This window comes from Phoca vitulina, unplaced genomic scaffold, assembly GCF_004348235.1.
Source record: "Phoca vitulina isolate PV1807 unplaced genomic scaffold, GSC_HSeal_1.0 scaffold63, whole genome shotgun sequence".
Lineage (NCBI taxonomy): Eukaryota > Metazoa > Chordata > Mammalia > Carnivora > Phocidae > Phoca > Phoca vitulina.
Window position 1 is genome coordinate 5806272 of NW_022589766.1, and position 18094 is coordinate 5824365.

The following is an 18094-nucleotide window of genomic DNA, read 5'->3' on the forward strand; positions in this document are numbered from 1 at the left end:
AGGTGGAGGGAGGGAGGTTGAAAAAGATTACATAAGTGAAAGAAAGGTGCTTATTCTTTCTAGCAACTTCCAAAGAGATATAAACAGATTTACAATTCATCCTATGCTTCCTTTCCTCATGCTTTCTTTCCTAATTTCCTCTCGTGCAAAACTCAAAGTTTCAGGAAAGAAAATTGGTGAGATTAGCGTTTAGTGCAGGAAGTTTCAATACTTTTTTCCCTGTTATGGGCACTGGATAGACTCCTTTGGAGGAAAAAATATGTGTTATGAACTTTTGTTTCCCCTACTCCAACTCCCTACTACCATGATTGTTCCTGCTCTTTCCAATGGCTTAATCTACTACATGGTGAAGGCAGCAGAGTATAGTTCAAAGTATAAAAACTTGAGACCTGGGTTAAGTCTGGGCTCTACCACTAATTAACTTTATGAACCTGCACATGATTTCACCTTTTCTTATTTGTGAAATAAGGGGGTGGAACAAGGTGGTATCAACAATTAGGATGCTAAAATCTTCTTTACCTCTGCTCCCAGCTTCCCAGTGGGAAGAAAATCTCAGGATGGTTTGCCCTGAAGCTAATCTGACACAGTGAGTAAAGTTGATCTTCACTATCAATTCTTTCTCTCTCCAGCCAAACCTACTGATAAACTCTGTAAAGGTCAGGAGAAAGATACCTAGTATTGTTTTACTTCCCTCACGATTATAGCTGTTTCCTTTCTAAGTTAAGTCACCCTTCTTATTGGTTTCCTTACTAATACTTTAATATCACTTCAATTACATTGACACACCCTGTTGTATCCAGCTTTTCAGGACTCCCTGTGGGATGGGCCCAGGAATATATACTCTGGTCAATGGACAGAAGTCTTCAACAGATCTTCCAACATCTGGAATGTGCAAGGTCAGGGAAGGTAGTTTCTGGGAGGAGGCTGAAGGTGGTGGAAGTTTTTGTTTTTGTTTTAAGTAAACTCTACCCCCAATGTGGGGCTCGAACTCACAACCCTGAGATCAAGAATTGCATGCTCTACCAACTGAGCCAGCCAGGCGCCCCAAAGGTGATAGAACTTTTAAGAGGGAAGGAGGAAGAGACTGAGAAGGGACATAGTAGAGAGGGAAGGAGGGATGGAAAGAGAGAGAGAAAAGAGAGATTGTTAGTTGGTTGGTTATTTACTTAGTTTTGGCAGGGGGGATAAACTCTGGGTCCAAAGGTTTAAGAACAACTGGTCTATGGATCATTTCTGATTGGTAGAGGATCATTTCCTCCTGGTAGAGGAATTCTATCCATAAGTAATTGATACTGGGGAAAGCAACCTCTTTTGTTGTTGTTCTCCCTCAGGCCAAAATATTTCACATTGGAAATAGCCAGTATCTTTCCCTTTTCCTACCTTTTTCTGCTTCAAAGCAAATGGAAACTTTTCTTTATTTCTTAGATCAAGTCTTATGGAATTGTGTTTGCCTGAACCACAGGATATGATTTCTTCCTCCACCTCCTCTGTGCTTGTGGCTCAGGAGCCTATTCTACCCTGTTGTGGCTGTAAGAAGGCAAAACATTCTACTGACCACAGCATCTCCTCTGGATCATCATGCAACAACTCCAGCCTGTCACACCTTCCTGTCTTTTCTGAAGGAACAACCTGGAAACGCCGGAGCCATAGTTTACCTCTTTTACCCAAAAACCAGTCTTCTGTGTTCAGGAACCAAGGCACATCCCTGCGTCCTTTTCAGCTCTCAGAGTTTGGGAAATCAAAACTTTTTCAGAATTTGGCAGCTCATTCACCCTTAAGATCCCAAAGCTCTTTTATCAACTCTGTGTTCGAATCCTCAGATCTCTGCCAACAAGAAAAAACAAAGAATGGGAGAGAGAGCAAGAGGCATTTGACATCGGATCATAGGCCAGATTTTGTTTTCAAGGCAAGACCACGATTCTCGGGATGGGCTCCAGTCCGGCTCTCTCCTTTGGCTAGGTGGGAGTTAGAGGGACATATGGCCTGGAAGGTTTATACTTTGAGGGAACAAATAGTGCCTCTGCCTGTGAGGGAATCATGGGCAATGCTGAATTATTTAATTGAGGCACAAGGAGGAGTTCCTGAACCAGAGAAACCTCAAATCCAGGTATCTATTCCCATTCATCAAAGCACTGAACAAGGTCTCAACAATAAATCCCCAAACTGTCCATCATTTCAGCTCCATGTGAATATTGGAGTGGAATCTGGATTAAATAGAACAGAAACAAAAATTTCACAGTCACTTATCCCAGGTAAGCAGTCACAACCTGGGGATGGCCCCCAAATCCTTGAAACCAGGCCCTTAGTTACATCTTTGGGCACTCCACCTCCCAAGAGTTTAGGAGCTGACATAATTCAAGAGGAAACCACTTTACTGCAGAAGGAGCCAAAACATGTCCTGGAACCTAATATAGAGCAGAGGGTCATAGATCTTCCAGAAAAAAGGATACAACAGCGTAAGACCCACGTGACTAATGTGGAGTTGACCCCAAGGCTACCATATCAAGTCACAGATAGCATAAAGGTAACTCCTTTGGCATTACTTCAAGTCATGGATTCAATGGGGATGATCCCAGAATCACATTCAGAAGTGAGAGAATCTGTGGGTTTGTTCCCACAGCCACCAGACAAAGTTGGGAAACCAATGGAAACCATGAAAAAAGTGAGTGTAAGCACAAAACCATCATATCAAGTCACTGAATCAGTGGAGGTAACACCAAGTCCTCAGCATCAAGTTATGAAATCAAAGATGACCTCAAAACCACTGAATCAAGTCACAGATAATGTGGAGGTAACTCCTGTAGCATTGCTTCAAGTCATGGATTCTATGGGGATGATTAATAAATCACATGCACATATCATAGAATCAGTGGGAATAACCCCAAGAACATCATCTCAAGCCATGGAATCAGGGGAAATCAACACATTGTTGGACCATGAAGTCATACCACCAGGAAAGATGAGTCCAAAGGCACAACATGCAGTTGTGGAAACTGTGGAAATCACTGTAGGACCACAGCCTGAAGTTAGTGAATCAGTGGACATAACCTCAAAGCCACAAAGTCAAATCATAGAACCACTGAAGATTCCTTCAGGGTCAGTATGTCAAACCACAAGATCATTGGAAATGATCTCCAGTCCATTGCATCAAGGTATGGATTACACAAGAGTAACTCCAGTGGCACTATTACAAGCTATGGATTTCATGGGGATAATTCCACCAGCACAGCCACATGTTATAGAATCTGGAGATTCACAATCTAAAATTACAAATTTGGCCCCAGGAGCAACTCAGCCAGATGGTTTGACTTCTTCTAGCTCTCCTCCTACTATTGGTCCACCTGGAGTTGTAGAATCTGTGGGTTTACCTCCAAAGCCCCCACTTAGAGTTACAGAATCAGTAGGGATGATTCCAATGCCATCACATCAATCCATACATTCTTTAAAGGTAACTCCAGTAGCACTGGAGTCACCCATGGGAATGATCATAGCACCACAATCACAAGTTGCGGAAACTCAGGATTTGACCGCAAGGCCAGTATCTCAAGTCAAGGAACCTCTGGAGTTGACTCCTGGGTCATGGATTCAAATGCTAGACTCTGTGGAGAAGACTCCACAACCATATCATCAAGGCACAGAAACTATGGAATTAACCCCAGGGCTACCTCATCAAGTCATGGAATCTCCAAGGTTGACCCAGTGGCATCAAATCTTAGAATCTTCAGAAATGAGTCCAAGGCAAAGCCGTCAAATTATAGAAACTATGGAGTTGGCCTCTGACCCTGTAATCAGAAATCTGACTGAGTCGACACAGTCACAACATCAAATAGTGGAACCTTTAGGGACAGTCCCAAGGTCACTGGGTCAAAGCACAGCATCTAAGGGAATGAGCCAAAAGCCACTGCATCAAGTCACAGAATCTGCAGTAATGACCACTCCATCACTGCTTCCAGGTGTAGAATATTTGGGGGTGAAGCCAATGCCACAACTTAAGGCTGTGGATTCTATGAAGTTATCCCCAGGATTGCAAAATATAAAATCTATAGACATAACCCCAGGTCCAGTCCCACAAATGGTAAAATATGGACAGCTGATCCCAACTGTGAACCCTATAGAATTGGTCCCAGAACTTCAATTGCAGATTGTAAAATCTAATGAGTTGGCCCCTATTCCACAGCTGGAAAGTGAGAATTCTGTGCAGTTAGCCCCAGGGTCTCAGCTTCAAGGTGTGAAATCTATCCATTTAACCCTAGAAACACAACAACAAAGTGGAGAATCTGCTGAGTTAGCCCCAGCACCACAGTTGCAAAAAAGGAAATCGATAGATTTGAACTCCAGTTCACAGTTGCAAGGTCTGGAATATGTTCATTTGGCCCTACCATCAGAGTTTCCAGATATGAAAGCTGTGGAGTTGACCCTAAGACCACTACAGGAAGATATGAAATCTGTGGAGTTGGCCCCAAAGCCATGGTTACAAGATGAAAGATCTAAGGAGACAGCCCCAGTACTATTGCTTAAAGATGTGAAAATTCCTCAAATGGTAGAATGTAGAAAGTTGATTCCCAAAACACAGGTAGAAGGTATGAAATATGAGGAGCCGATCTCAGCAGCACACATTCAAGCAGTAAAATCTGTAGAGCTGAACCTCATGCCAAATGATCAAGCCACAGAACCTGAAGGATTGACCCCATGGCATCAAGCTTTAGAATCTTCAGAAATGATCACAGAGCCAGGATATCAAGGAGCAGAAGCAGAGTTGACCTCTGACACTTGTCACCATAGGAAAGAATCTATGGAGTTGAAAAAATCATCTTTAAGAAGTACTCCAGGGCCATTGAGTCAGACTTCAGAATCTATGCAGGTGAACTCAGTGCCATTCCAAGGTGCTCTTGAGACAATGCTCCAAGGTGTAAAAGCCTTGGAGACTCGAGGGTCTCAACACATAATACAAGAATCTCCAGAGTTGGTACCAGGATCAGAGATGCAAGGAATGAACCCAGAAGTGTTGAACCCAGAGTCCCAAGGTATGAAGTTTGTTCATCTGAATCTAGGGCCATATTCAGAATTTATGAACTATAAGGAGTTGAACTCAGAACCACAATTTCAAGGTGTGAAATCTGTGCCATTGACCTCAGAACCGCAGCCCCAAAGTACAAAACCTGAGGTGTTGACTCTAGGCCCATTAATGCATGGTAATACATTTATGGATTTAACTGTACCACTGGAAGAATCTAGGAGGTTAATTCCTGAAACACACTTACATGTTGAGTCAAGGAAGCTAACCATGGAACCACATTTACAAGCAATGAAATCTGTGGGTCCAACTTCTAGACCAAGGCATCAAGACACACCATCTGCAGAGTTAGCTTCTGAGACCTGGCCACAAGAGGAGGAATCTGTGAAATTAATCCCACAGCAAGTCGTGGAAACGACTGGGATAATGCCTAGGCCATGTTTTCAAAAATTTTCAGAGATGACTCCAGGCCCAGGCTATCAAGGCACAGAAACTGCGAGGCCGGTTTCTGAGGCTTTGCTCCAAGTGGCATTGACACAAAAACCAACAGGTCAAGTTATAGAATCTACAGAAATGACTCTAAAGCCACACCTTCAAGTTTTTGAGCCTTCAGAGATACCCCTAAGGTCAGAATATGAAAACACAGAACCTTTTGGGTTGGCATCGTTTCAAGTTGAAAATATCCAGGAGCCAATGCCAGTACCACCATATTCAGTAAAAGGATCTCCAGAATTGACTTTAGGACCAGGAATGCAATATGAGAAATCAGAGCCACTAATGCAAAATTTGAAATCTGTGACGTTAACCCCTGAGTCATCCCCATTAGTGGTAGGATCTAAACAATTTCTCACAGGACCAAAATTACATGTTCTGGAGTTGACCCCAGAGCCACAGTTCCAGGGAGTAAAGTCTATGCAGCTGGATCCAGAGCCACAATTACAAGATGTGGAATATGTTAATTTAATCCAACAACCAGCTACTACTGGAATGGTAGAATCTGAGAAGCTGGTACAAGACCCAGTACTACAAAGTATAATATCAGAGGAATTGACTAAGGGGGCACAGCTTCAAGGTGTGAAATTGATCCCAGGGCCACATTTGCAAAGTGTCAGATTTTCAGAGTCATCTCCAGGGCCACTTCTTCAAGGAGAAAAACCTGTAGATTTAATCTCAGGGTCCCCACATCATAGTGTGAAATCTGATGAACTGACCCCAGGTTCCCCAATGCAAGAAATCAAATTGTCAGATTTTATCCCAGGGCCGAAGCATCAAAGTGTTATGTCTGTACGATTGTCTCCAGAACCACAAACTCAAGGTATGAAATTTGTGGAACAAAACTCAGGACTATGCTTGCAAGATGTCAGGTTTTCTGATTTGACCTCAGCACCAAAGCATCAAGGTTTCAAACATGTGCAATGTATACCGGGAACACAGCTTCAAGATATACAGTCCTTAGGATTTGTAACAGAATCATCTTTGCAATCAAGCCAAGGGCTCTTGAGTGAAAATATGAAATCTCTTCTGTCTATTGAAGGATCACAGTTTCACAGCATGGAATCTATGAAATTGACCTCAGAACTACAGTTTCAAGGTGTGAAGTCTCAGGAACTGAACCTAGGGCCAAGACAGCAAGATGTCAAATTTTCTGAACTGACTTCAGGGCCAAAGCTTCAAGGTGTCAAATTTGGGGAGCAAACCCCAGGATCAGTGTTTCAAGGTGTGAATTCTATGGAGATGACTCCAGAGTTAGGGCTTCAAGAATCTAAATTAGCAAAGATGTCTCCAGGGCTTCAAGATATAAAACAGGTGGGGCTTAACCCAGGGCCATGGCTACAAGATGTCAAATTTTGTGATCTGACATCAGGAACTCAACCTCAAGGTGTGAAATCTTCAGACTTAAACTCAGGGCCACAACTCCAATATGTGAAATTTTTTGAGTTGACCCCAAAGCCAAAGATGCAAGGAGTAAGATCTATGGGGTTGTCCCCAGGACCTCAAAAGCAAGTGGTCAGGCCTGAGATGTTACCAGAGACACTGTTTCAAGGTGTAAAAAATTTAGTGATGGATCAAATGTCAAACCTGGAAGGTAACATTTCTTATAAAATTGTCTCCCAGCCACAGAAACCAGATGCAAAATCTATGGAGTTGACTCCTGAGTCACAGTTGCCAAGTGTAAACTATTCTGAGTTGACTAGAAGACCACAGTTTCAAGGTATAAAATCTTCTGAATTGATCCAAGGGCCACAGGTGGGAGGTGTGAAACCAATGGAGCTGACCCCAGGCTCAAAACTTCAAGGTTTAAAATCTGAGTTGTTGATCTCTGAGCTGAAAGATGTGAAATCTGTGGCCTTAACTACAGGACAGTGTCTAAAAGGTATGAAATCTATGTTGCTAACCCCCAGTCCACAGCTGGAGGGTGAGAAATCTGTGGAGATAACTGCAGGACCATGGATAGAACATGTCAAATCTGTGAAAAACACTGAAGATACCAAGCTTCAAGGTGCAAAATCTGATTTGATTCTGCATGCAAGAATTCAAGAATCCAAAGCTGTGGAAACTGTGGAATTGAAATTTGGGCCAAAGATGCAAGGTGAGAAATCTGTGCCTTTTGCACCAGGGCCATTGCTCCAAGGGTCTGAACTGCAAGGTGTGAAACCTGAGGAACTGACTTTAGAGCCACAAACGCAAGATACGAAATTTGTCGACAGTACCCCATGTTTAAAGCATCAAAATTTAAAATCTGTAGAGGAAACTCCAGATTCAGAGCTGCAATGTGTAAAATCTGTGAAGTTGACCCCAAGGCTAAAGAACCAGGAAGTAAAATCTGTGAAAGTGACCAGAAGACCAAAGTTTCAAGGAGTAAAAGCTGTGGATTTAGCCCCAAGGCAACAGTTTCAAGGGATGGCACTTGCAAATTTAACTTCTGGACCAGAACAGGATGGCACGATATCTGTAATCTCACCAGAGCAGCAATGTGTGAATTCAGAGCAATTGAAGAGAGGGGCTAAGTCAGATGATGGAATGTCTTTGGAGTTAATTCCAGAGCTAAAACTTAAAGGTAAAAAATTAGTAGACCTCAATTTTGAGTTACAGTTTGAAAGTATGAAATCATTTGAATTGACTTCAGAATCAAATATTCAAGGTTTAAAACCTAAAGAATTCAAACTTGAACCAGTTGAACCACAGTTGCAAAGCATAAAGTCTCCTAAGTTGACCCCAGGGCCACCGTTGCACCAAATAAAACCCTCAGAGTCAGCTTCAGAACCACAACTTTATGTAAAAACCGCTGAGTTAAAACAAGAGCCACTGCTTGAAAGTATGAGATGTATTCAGTGGATACCAGGACCTAAGTTCCAAGCTGTGAAATCTGTAGAGTTAAATCTTGGGTCACAGTCTCAAGGTGTTAAATCTGTAGGGTTGAAATCTTCGATACAGTTAAGAGATATGAAGTCATCTGAATTGACTCTAGGGCCAAAAACTCAAGGTACAACATATACAGAGTTCAACCTTGGGCCACAGCTGCAGAACGTGAAAACTCCCGACGTGCTCCCAGGACCACAGCTGCAAAAAGGGAAGGCTTTGGCATCAACCTCAGAGCCACAGCTTCAAGATGTAAAAACTATTGAGTTAAAAAAAGAGCCACAGCTGGAAAGTATGAGACGTATTCAGTGGATACCAGGACCTGATTTCCAAGGTGTGAAGTCTATAGGGTTACAATCTCAAGGTGTCAAGTCTGTAGGGTTGAAATCTTTGATACAGTTAAGAGATAGAAAGTCATCTGTGTTGACTCCAAGGCCAAAGCTCCAAGATACAGGATCTTTGGCATCACTCCAGGAACATCAGCCTCAAGACTGTGATTTGAAACCTTGTCTACAGGTTAGAAGTGTGAAATCATGTGACCTGACTTCAGGGTCAAAGCTCTGTGATATGAAATCTATGCCATTGAAATCTAGACTTTGCATGCATGATAGGAAATCTCCTAAATTGACTGCAGAACCAAAGCATCCAGAAGTGAAACTCTTACAGTCATCCCCAGGAGCACAGCTTCAAGTTGTGAAGTCTCTAGTGCTTACAGAAGAGCCACAGCTTCCTGGCATGAAATCTGGGGTATTAAGCCAAGGGTCACAATTACAAAGCAGTACAAATATAGAGTTGAACTCCCCACTACACTTGAAAAGCATGAAGTCATCTGAGTTGACTCTTCAGACAAAGCTTCAAGGTATGAAATCTGAGAATTTCAACTCTGGGTCACAGTGGCAAGATCTAAAATCTTCTAAGTTGTCACCTGAGATAAAGTCCCAAGATATGACATTTACTGAGTTAAATCCAAGTTCACAGTCGGAAGGTATAACAGTTTCTAAACTGACTGCAGGGACAAAGATTCAAGGTACCAAATGTACAGATTTCAACCTTGGGTCATTGTTACAAGGTGTGAATTCTTCTAAAAGGACCTCAAAGACAAAGCTTCAAAATGTAAAACATAAAGAAAGCTGCCCCAGTCCCCAGGTGCAAGTTGTGAAATCTTCTGACCTGAGCCTGGGATCAAAGCTTCAAAATGTGAAATTGGTGTTCAACCCTGAGCCACAATTTCAAGGAGTGAAATGTTCTAAATTAATCTCAGAAACAAAGTTTCAAGATGTGGAATCTGTGAAGTTCAAACCTGGGCCACAGCTGAGAGGTGTGAAATCTTCTGAATTGATACTAGGGACAAAACTTCAAAAAGTGAAATCCATGGATTTCAAGTCAGGCCCACAGTTGCAAGATATGAAATCTTCTAGGTTGATCATGGGTATAAAACTTGAAGATGTAAAATCTATGAATTTCAAGTCTGGACCACACTTGCAGGATGTGAAATCTTCTCAAGTCATCGCAAGGGAAAAGCGTCAAGTTGTGAAATCTGTGGAATTGAAATCTAGTCCAAAGTTACAAGGTGAGAAATCTTCTGATTTGACCCCGGGGAGGAAGTTTTCGGGTGTGAAATCAGGCCCACAGTTACAAGATGTGAAATGTTCTGAGTTGATCATGGGTATAAAGCTTCAAGATAAAAAATCTGCAGGGTTCAGTTCTAGATCACACTTTCAAGGTATGAAATCTTCTGAAGTGATCCCAGGGCCAAAGCTTCAAGAAGTGAAATCCTCTGAGTTCAACCGTGGTCCAAAGCTACAAGGTGGGAAATCTGATTTAACTCAGAAGAGGGAGCTTCAAGGTGTGAAATCTGTGGAGTTCAACCCTGGACCACAGAGACAAGGTGAGAAATCTGATTTGATGCTAGAGTATAGGCTTCAAGATTTGCAATCTGTTGAGTTAAAACCTATTCCGCGGTTACAAGGTGTAACATCTTCTGAGTTAACACCAAAAACAAAGCTTCAAAGTGGAGAATCTGTGGAGTTCCTTACCAGACCCATGTGGCAAGATATGAAATCTCTTGAATTGACTCTAGGTGCAAAGGCCCAAGATGTGAAATCTTTGGGGTTTGAGTCAGACCCACAGTTACAAAATAGGAAATTGCCTATGTTGACACCAGGGGCACACCTTCAAGGTATGGAATCTATGAAATTCAACCCTGGGGCAAAGTTGCAAGGTGCAAAATCTCCTGAGTCCATAAAGCTTCAAATAATGAAAACCACAGAGGTCAACCATGACCTAGAATTCCAGGTTTCAAAACCCTCTGAGTTAGCCTTGGAATCAAAGATTTGCAGTGTGATATCTTCTGAGTTCAAAGCTGGGAAGCAGTGGCAAGAAGAGAAATCTTTTGAGTTGAAACCATGGCCAGAGCTTCAAAGTGTGAAATTTGTGGTCTACAATCCTGGACCACATTTGCAACATATAAAATCTTCAGAATTATGCAAAGAGACAAAGCTTCAAGATGTGAAATCTAGAGAATTCAATCCTGAGCAACAGTTACAAGATGTGAAACCTTCTGAGTTATGCCAGGGATCAAGGCTTCAAGGTATGCCATCTTTAGAGTTCAATCCTGGGCCACAGTTACAAGAGATAAAATCTGAGTTGTGCATAGACATGAAGCTTCCATATGAGCGATTTCTGGAATTCAAGCATCAGCCTAAATTACAAGGTGGGAAATCCTCTGAATTGAATCCAGGGCCACAGCTTCAGTGTGTAAATGTTAGGGCATTCAGCACTGGGCCACAATTGAAAGGTATAAAATCTGAGTTGAATCCTGGGTCAGAGCTTCAGGTGTTCTGCCTTGGGCCACCTGTACAAGGTATGAATTCTTCTGCGTTTATTTCAAAACCAAAATTTGGATGCAACTCTGAGCCACCCTTGCAAGGTATAAACCCTTCTGAATTAACTTCAGTATCAAAACTTCAAGGTACGAAGTCTTCTGAGTTGAGTTCAGGGACAGAAATTCCAAAGGAGACATCTATGGTGTTCAACCCTGAACCACATTTGCAAGGTTTGAAATCTGAATTGATTCCAGGGTCAAAGTTTCTTGGTGTAGCACCTATGGAATGCAACCCTGAGCCACAGATGAAGTGTGTAAATTCTTCTGAGTTGAATCCAGAGCCCAAATTACAATGCATAAATTCTATGGGGTATGAACTTGGGCCACCTTTGCAAGGTATACAGTCTTTTGAGTTGACCTCAGGGGTTAAATGTCAAGGTATGGGATCTTTTGATTTGAATCTGGGGTCAGAAGTTCTAGGTATAAAATCTGTTATGTTCAACCCTGTGCAACATTTACAAAATGTGAAATGTGAATTGACTCCAGGGACAAAGTTTCAAGATATAACATCACGGGAATTCAACTGTGGCCCACAGCTGCAAGGTGTGAATTCTTCTGATTTGAATTTAGGGTCAGAACTTCAATGCATAAATTCTATAAAGTTTAATCCAGGGCCACAGATGCAAGGCATGAAACCCTCTGAATTGAACCCTACATCAGAATATCAAGGTACAAAATCTATTCTGTTCAACTCTGGGCCACATTTGCAAGGTGTAAAATCTTCTGAGTTAATTCCAGGGACAAAGTTTCCAGAAATCCAGTTTTTGGAGAATCACGGTGGGTCACAGCAACAAGTTGTGCAGTCAGTGTTCACTTTAGGCTCTCCGTTAAATGGTATGAAATCTCTCTTATTTTTACCAGAGCCACTGCTTGAAGATGGAAAGTTTGTGAAGATGAACAAAGAGCCATTGCTTTGTGATGCAGATTCTGTGAAACTGATTTCAGGCTCTGAGCTGCAGAACTTGAAATGTGAGATGTTTGCACTAGAGCCATGTTTAAAAGAAATGAAATCTGTGGCGTTAAATCCAGGGCCACATCCTCAAGGTATGAATTCTGGGGAGTTGCCCTCACACCTCAGGCAGCGCAGTGTGAGATCTGTGGTGTTTGCACCAAAGCTGTGTTTTCAAGATGTGAAATCTCTGGAGTTGAGCCCAAGGCCACAGCCTCAAGATGTGAATTCTAAAGATTTGAGTTCTTGCCTCAGGCAGAAATCCGTGGTGTTTGAATCAGAGCCATGTTCTCAAGATGTGAAATCTTTGAAGTCAAACCTGTTGCCACAGCCTCAAAGTGCTAATTCTTTAGGGTTGTCATCACGTCTAAGGTCACCAAGTGTTAATTCTGAGGTCTTTGCTCCAGAACCATGTTTTCAAGATGTGAAATTCGTAGAGTTGACACCAGGGTCCCAACAGCAAGGTATGAATTGCCGAAAGTTGATTTCAGGATGGCAAGGTATGAAATCAGTGGTGTTGGCACCAGAGCCAACTAAGAAGTTCATGCCAGGACCAATGTTGAGTAGTGTTAAATTTTCAAATTTCTCTCTAGAATCACAGCAACAAGGTGAGAAACCTTTGGAATTTACTCCAGAACCAAAGTTTCAAAGTATAAAACATGTGAAATTGTCTTCAGTATCTCTGCAACAAGATACAAAATCTGTAGAGTTACCACCGGGGTCACTGTTTCAAAGAACAAAATCTGAGGAGCTAACGCCAAAAAGAAGCTATCAAATCACAGACTCCTCTGAGATAATCCCTAGGCCAGGGCATCAGTTTGTAGAACATGCAGAGATGATCCCAACACCAAAGCATCAAATCTCTAAATCTGTGAATTTGATTTCAATACCAATTTATCACATCACAGAAAGGTTGGCACATCAAGGCAAAGGAACCGTAGACAAATCTGTGGGGTTCACCCCAAAGCCAACAAGTAAAGCCATGGAATCTTCAGGAGTACCTCTAAGGCTAGATCTTCAAGTACCAGAATCTGTTGATCTGACTCCTGGGCTAAGGAATCAAGACTCTAAATCCTTAGAGTTAACCCTAAAGAAAATCCCAGAAACTCTAGAGTTGCTCTCTCAGTCATGGCCTCAAGTTAAGGATTTGGGGGAGTCACATACAAGGCCACTGCAGCAAGTTGTAGGATCTGAAGAGATGACACCAGAGCCCAAGCATCACACTACAGAAACTGTGGGGTTGACCTCCAAGGCAGGGCCAAAAGGGAAGGAATTCTTTGGAATGACCCCAAAGCCAATAAGTAAAACCACTGGATATGCAGAGAGAGTTCCAAGGCCCTATCCTCAAGCACTAGAATTTGTGGAGGTGATCTCCGAGAAAAGACTGCAAAGGGAAGAATTGGAAGCACTGAATACAAAGTCATTACATCATGTCCCAGAATCTCCAGAGGTGACACCAGGGCTAGGATATCAAGTTCCTGAATCTGTGGGTTCAACCTCTAAGCAATGGCTTCAAAGAGAGGAATCTTTAGATTTGTCCCCAAAGGAAACAGGTCAAGTTGCAGGACATGCCGAATCTGGAGAGCTCACATCTGAGACATGGCAGCAAGGGGATAGATCAATGGGGCTAACACAGTCACAGAATCAACGTATGAAATATTCACAGATAGCTCCAGGACTACGGAGTCAAATTACAGAATTTATGAGGATTACTCCAAAGCCACTAGATCAAGTCACAGGATCTACAAAGACGCAGCTTCAAGCTGCTCAACCAATAGGGATAACCCCAGTAGCCCCCCCAAAAGTTATTGAATATGTGAAAGTGACTCCTGGGCCACCACTTCAGGTTGTGAAGTCTGTAGCATTAACACCAGGGCCAGCCTCTCAAATGGTAGACTATGTTGAGTTGACTCCAAAACTGCAACATGTGAGACCTTCTGAGTCTACCTCAGGGCTATGGTTGCAAAGTGTAAAATCAAAGGAATTAACCACACAGCCAAAACACCAAATTTTGGAAATAATGAAGTTGACAGGGTTTCAAATTGTAAAGACTGTGTTAATCCCAGGGCCACCACTTCAAATTGTAAAATCTGAGGAATTAGCGCCAGGACCAATTCCTCAGATTGTAGAACCAATAGGAGTAGCCTTAGGATCAGCTATTGATTGTTTGGATTTATTCCCAAGGCCACATCTTCAAGAAATGGTAGAACCTGTAGAATTAACTCCAAGGCCAAATACCGAAGTAAAACCTGCAGAATTACTCTCACAGCCAGCATTTTCATTTGAGGAACCTAGAGTATTCACTCATGAACAAGGGCTTCAGGCTGTGAAAGCAATAGGGATAAAAATAGGGCTTCCTCAAATCATGGAATGTAAGGATTTGAATCTAGCACAGGTATATCAGAATAGGGACTCTGAGGATTTTATGTCAAGAGAGGAGTTACAAATAGGGAATTATTTCTCTAGATTTCTACAGAACTCTTCAAACTCACTCATCTCAAGCTCTGTCGAAGCATCTGAATTAGGAAGCCTTTGTGATTTGGAGATGCCAGAAGTATCAAGGGCCTTGGATATAAAAAACCTTGGGACAGATATTTTGCAGCCTGAAGAGTCCTTTATAGACCCTACTGTGATACAAGCTTCAACCCTTCCCTTGCCTCTTCACAATCAACCCTCTGATAAGATAGCTAACACTGTAGAAACCCCACATTTTGAGATCCCAGGAGTGGGTGTCATATCTAAGAGGACTGATAAGAAGCAGGTGGAAAAGCTAGAGAATTCACTCCAGTGCCTATCCCAACATCCACTGCAAAGCTGGCGATCACCATCTAGGACCTTCCAGTCAGGATCAGGAACTCAAAGAGGCTTTACCTGGTCTGTCCTGGGCAGACAACAGAATGTCTGGGAGAATCACTCCTGGAGACAGCGACTACCTAGAAAATATCTCTCCAAAATGCTAATGCTGGGGAATGTCTTGGGAACCACTATGGAAAGGAAGCTTTGTTCTCAAACATCTTTAACAGGAAGAGCGACTGAAGATATCTGTCAATCTATTCAGAATTTATTTGGGGTTCCAGCTGAACTGATGGAATTTTCCCAGAGTCTGCTAGAGAAGAGTCGAAGTATTATTTCTCAGACTTCAGTGTCCAAAAACTACATTCAGAGACACACTTCATGCCATGGTCATGAGCAAAGAATAGCCTTAAGGATGTGGACACGTAGCTCCATGTCCTCCATAATACAGCAATACTCTGGGACTAGAACGAGAATAAAGAAAAGTTCGAAGCTCAGTGATATATCCCAGGAAGTCATTCAGCACATGCCTGTTTCATGTACAGGGGGCCAGCCTCCTGCCACAGTAAGTTTAGAGTCTTCCTTCAATATAGTTTTCACTAGGAAAGATTCTGTTCCAGTGGAAGAGAGTGAGAACTCACAGAGTAATTCACAGACGAGGATTTTTGAGTCCCAACAGTGTCTCAAGCCAAGTTATCTTCCCCAGGCCAAGACTGACTTCTCAGAACAGTTCCAGTTGCTACAAGATCTGCAGCTAAAAATAGCAGCAAAACTGTTAAGGAGTCAGATACCCCCAAATGTACCTCCACCTCTAACTTCAGGTTTGGTTTTAAAATACCCTATCTGCCTACAGTGTGGCCGATGTGCAGGATTTAATTGCTGTCATAAATTACAGGGCACTTTTGGGCCTTACCTTCTTATCTATCCACAGCTCCACCTTGTAAGCACTCCTGAAGGCCACGGAGAGATTAGGTTGCATCTTGGCTTTAGGTTGCGAACTGGGAAAAGACCCCAAGTCCCAAAGTACCACAGAAGAGACAGACCCATCACACCAAGGAGTCCTATATCACCATCACTAAGGAAAGCTAAAGTCTATACTCGAGCTTCCAAGAGTCCTATTTCTACAATAGATTTCCAGTCTGGATCTTCCCAATCTCCTGTACAAGTCCACATCAGGCGAAGGCAGTATAGCGGCCCTGACCTAGGAAAGACAGAAATTGGAGAGCTGGGGCACTATGAATTTACTCAAGTTCACTCTCTACCAGAGAGTGACTCTGAAAGCAATCAGGATGAAAAATGGGCTAAAAGGAGAACCAAAAAGACCCATAGTTCAAAATACCCAATGAAAAGAATCACTAAGGGAGGCAGAACACAAAACACAAAGTTCTACACAAATGGTAGAACCACAATATGGAGTCCTTCTAGGGACTTACCAGCCCAGTTAAGAAGGAAGAGGAATGGAGCATCTCACACGATTACTGCCTCTTTAAAAAGACAATCTAAGAAATCCTCCCAACCCAAATTCATTCAACTGCTTTTTCAAGGCCTAAAGCAAGCATTCCAGACAGCACACAGAATTATGGCTTTTGCTGGGCCAAAGCCTGAGGACAGGTCAAGGCCAGACCATTTGCGCTCAAGCAAAAACCACCATCTAAAACAAAAAGCCAGAGATTATTCCTTATCAAGAGATATCAAAAGAGACAGGATGCCAGTTGTTAAGCTAAAACCAACAGACATAACCACTAAGCAGGAGAAGATATTATGGGAAGAAATAGAGCAATTCAGATCAGCTCAACAACCAAAAAGAGATAGCTCTTTCCAACTCAGACGTACCCAACTGCCCAAGCCAATAGTTTCTAAAAGAAGTGCCATTTTCAAAACCACTTCAGTCGGACAGCGTATGGGTATTGTTCAAAATGACAGTAGCAGCAAAGCTAAGAAAAACTTCTGCAGAAGTGAAATCTCTAGCCAGGAGTCCAAGAACTCCAAAACGGGAACCAGAGTTCAAGCCCGAGGGAGAAATCTACATGGTTCACTTAAGAGAACCTCACAGAGTCACCTTAAAGAGAAACTCACGCCCAAGAAGCGAAACCACCATAGCTTCTTAAGGGAGAGAACCCCGTGTAATTCCTCTGAAAGGAGCCATCGCAGTCCCTCTGAGAGGAGATGTCGCAGTCCCTCTGAGAGGAGCCGTCGAAGTCCTTCTCTAAAGAGCCACCAGAGTCCCTCTGAGAGGAGCCGTCGAAGTCCTTCTCTAAAGAGCCACCAGAGTCCCTCTGAGAGGAGCCATCGAAGTCCTTCTCTAAAGAGCCATCACAGTCCCTCTGAAAGGAGCCATCAGAGTCCCTCTGAGAGGAGATGTCGCAGTCCCTCTGAGAGGAGATGTCGCAGTCCCTCTGAGAAGAGCCATCAAAGTCCTTCTCAGAGGAGCTATCACAGTCTCTCCAAAAGGAGCTATCAGAGTCCCTATGAGAAGAGATGTCGCAGTCCCTCTGAGAGGAGATGTCGCAGTCCCTCTGAGAGGAGCCATCGCAGTCTCCTTCAGAAAACTCATCACAGTCCCTTAGAGGGGAGAGGACACAGCCCTTTTGAGAGAAGACAGCACAGGCCCTCTGAGAGGAGCGGTTGCAGTTCCTCAGAGAGAACTCATCGTAGTCCCTCTGAAAGAAGTGGACACAGGCACTCTGGGAGGAGCAGACACAGTCATTCTGAGCAGAGCCAATACAGCCACTCTGAAAGGGGCCAATATAGTTGGTCTGACAAAACCCATCTCAGTCCCTCTGAGAGAACTAGTCACAGTCCCGCTAAGGAGAGACTCAAGCACAGCTCCCCTAGGGAGAGGCTCAGACATAGTCTGTCTAAAGATTGCAAGGGTTACTCAAACACATCTCCTAGGGACCACACACAAAATACTCCAAAGCAGGGCAAGTTTAGAGGCCTGAAGCTAACAGACGAGAAGAGATTCGCCCCCATTATTCATTGACTGGCTCAAGTCTTCACCGAGCTGCCCCTTTCCTGGCTTCTTTCCTGCTCAGCCACTGCCTCCAATACCTGCATCCTCAGCAATCAAAGAGCCTCTATGCCTCTCTACCTG

At 43.0% G+C, this 18094-nt stretch overlaps 1 protein-coding gene across 1 annotated transcript; it reads left to right on the forward strand.

Annotated features, from left to right (window-relative positions):
- The first annotated feature begins 1327 nt into the window (after window positions 1–1327).
- On the forward strand, window positions 1328–18089 carry CUNH2orf16 (chromosome unknown C2orf16 homolog). Its single transcript, XM_032391497.1, has one exon. The coding sequence runs from the start codon at window positions 1436–1438 to the stop codon at window positions 17981–17983; it is 16548 nt and encodes a 5515-aa protein (XP_032247388.1). The 5' UTR covers window positions 1328–1435; the 3' UTR covers window positions 17984–18089.
- The last annotated feature ends 5 nt before the right edge of the window (window positions 18090–18094 follow it).

Excerpts from the sequence above, each read along its gene's own strand:
- CUNH2orf16 (XM_032391497.1), top strand. The coding sequence starts at position 1,436 with ATGGAATTGTGTTTGCCTGAACCACAGGATATGATTTCTTCCTCCACC.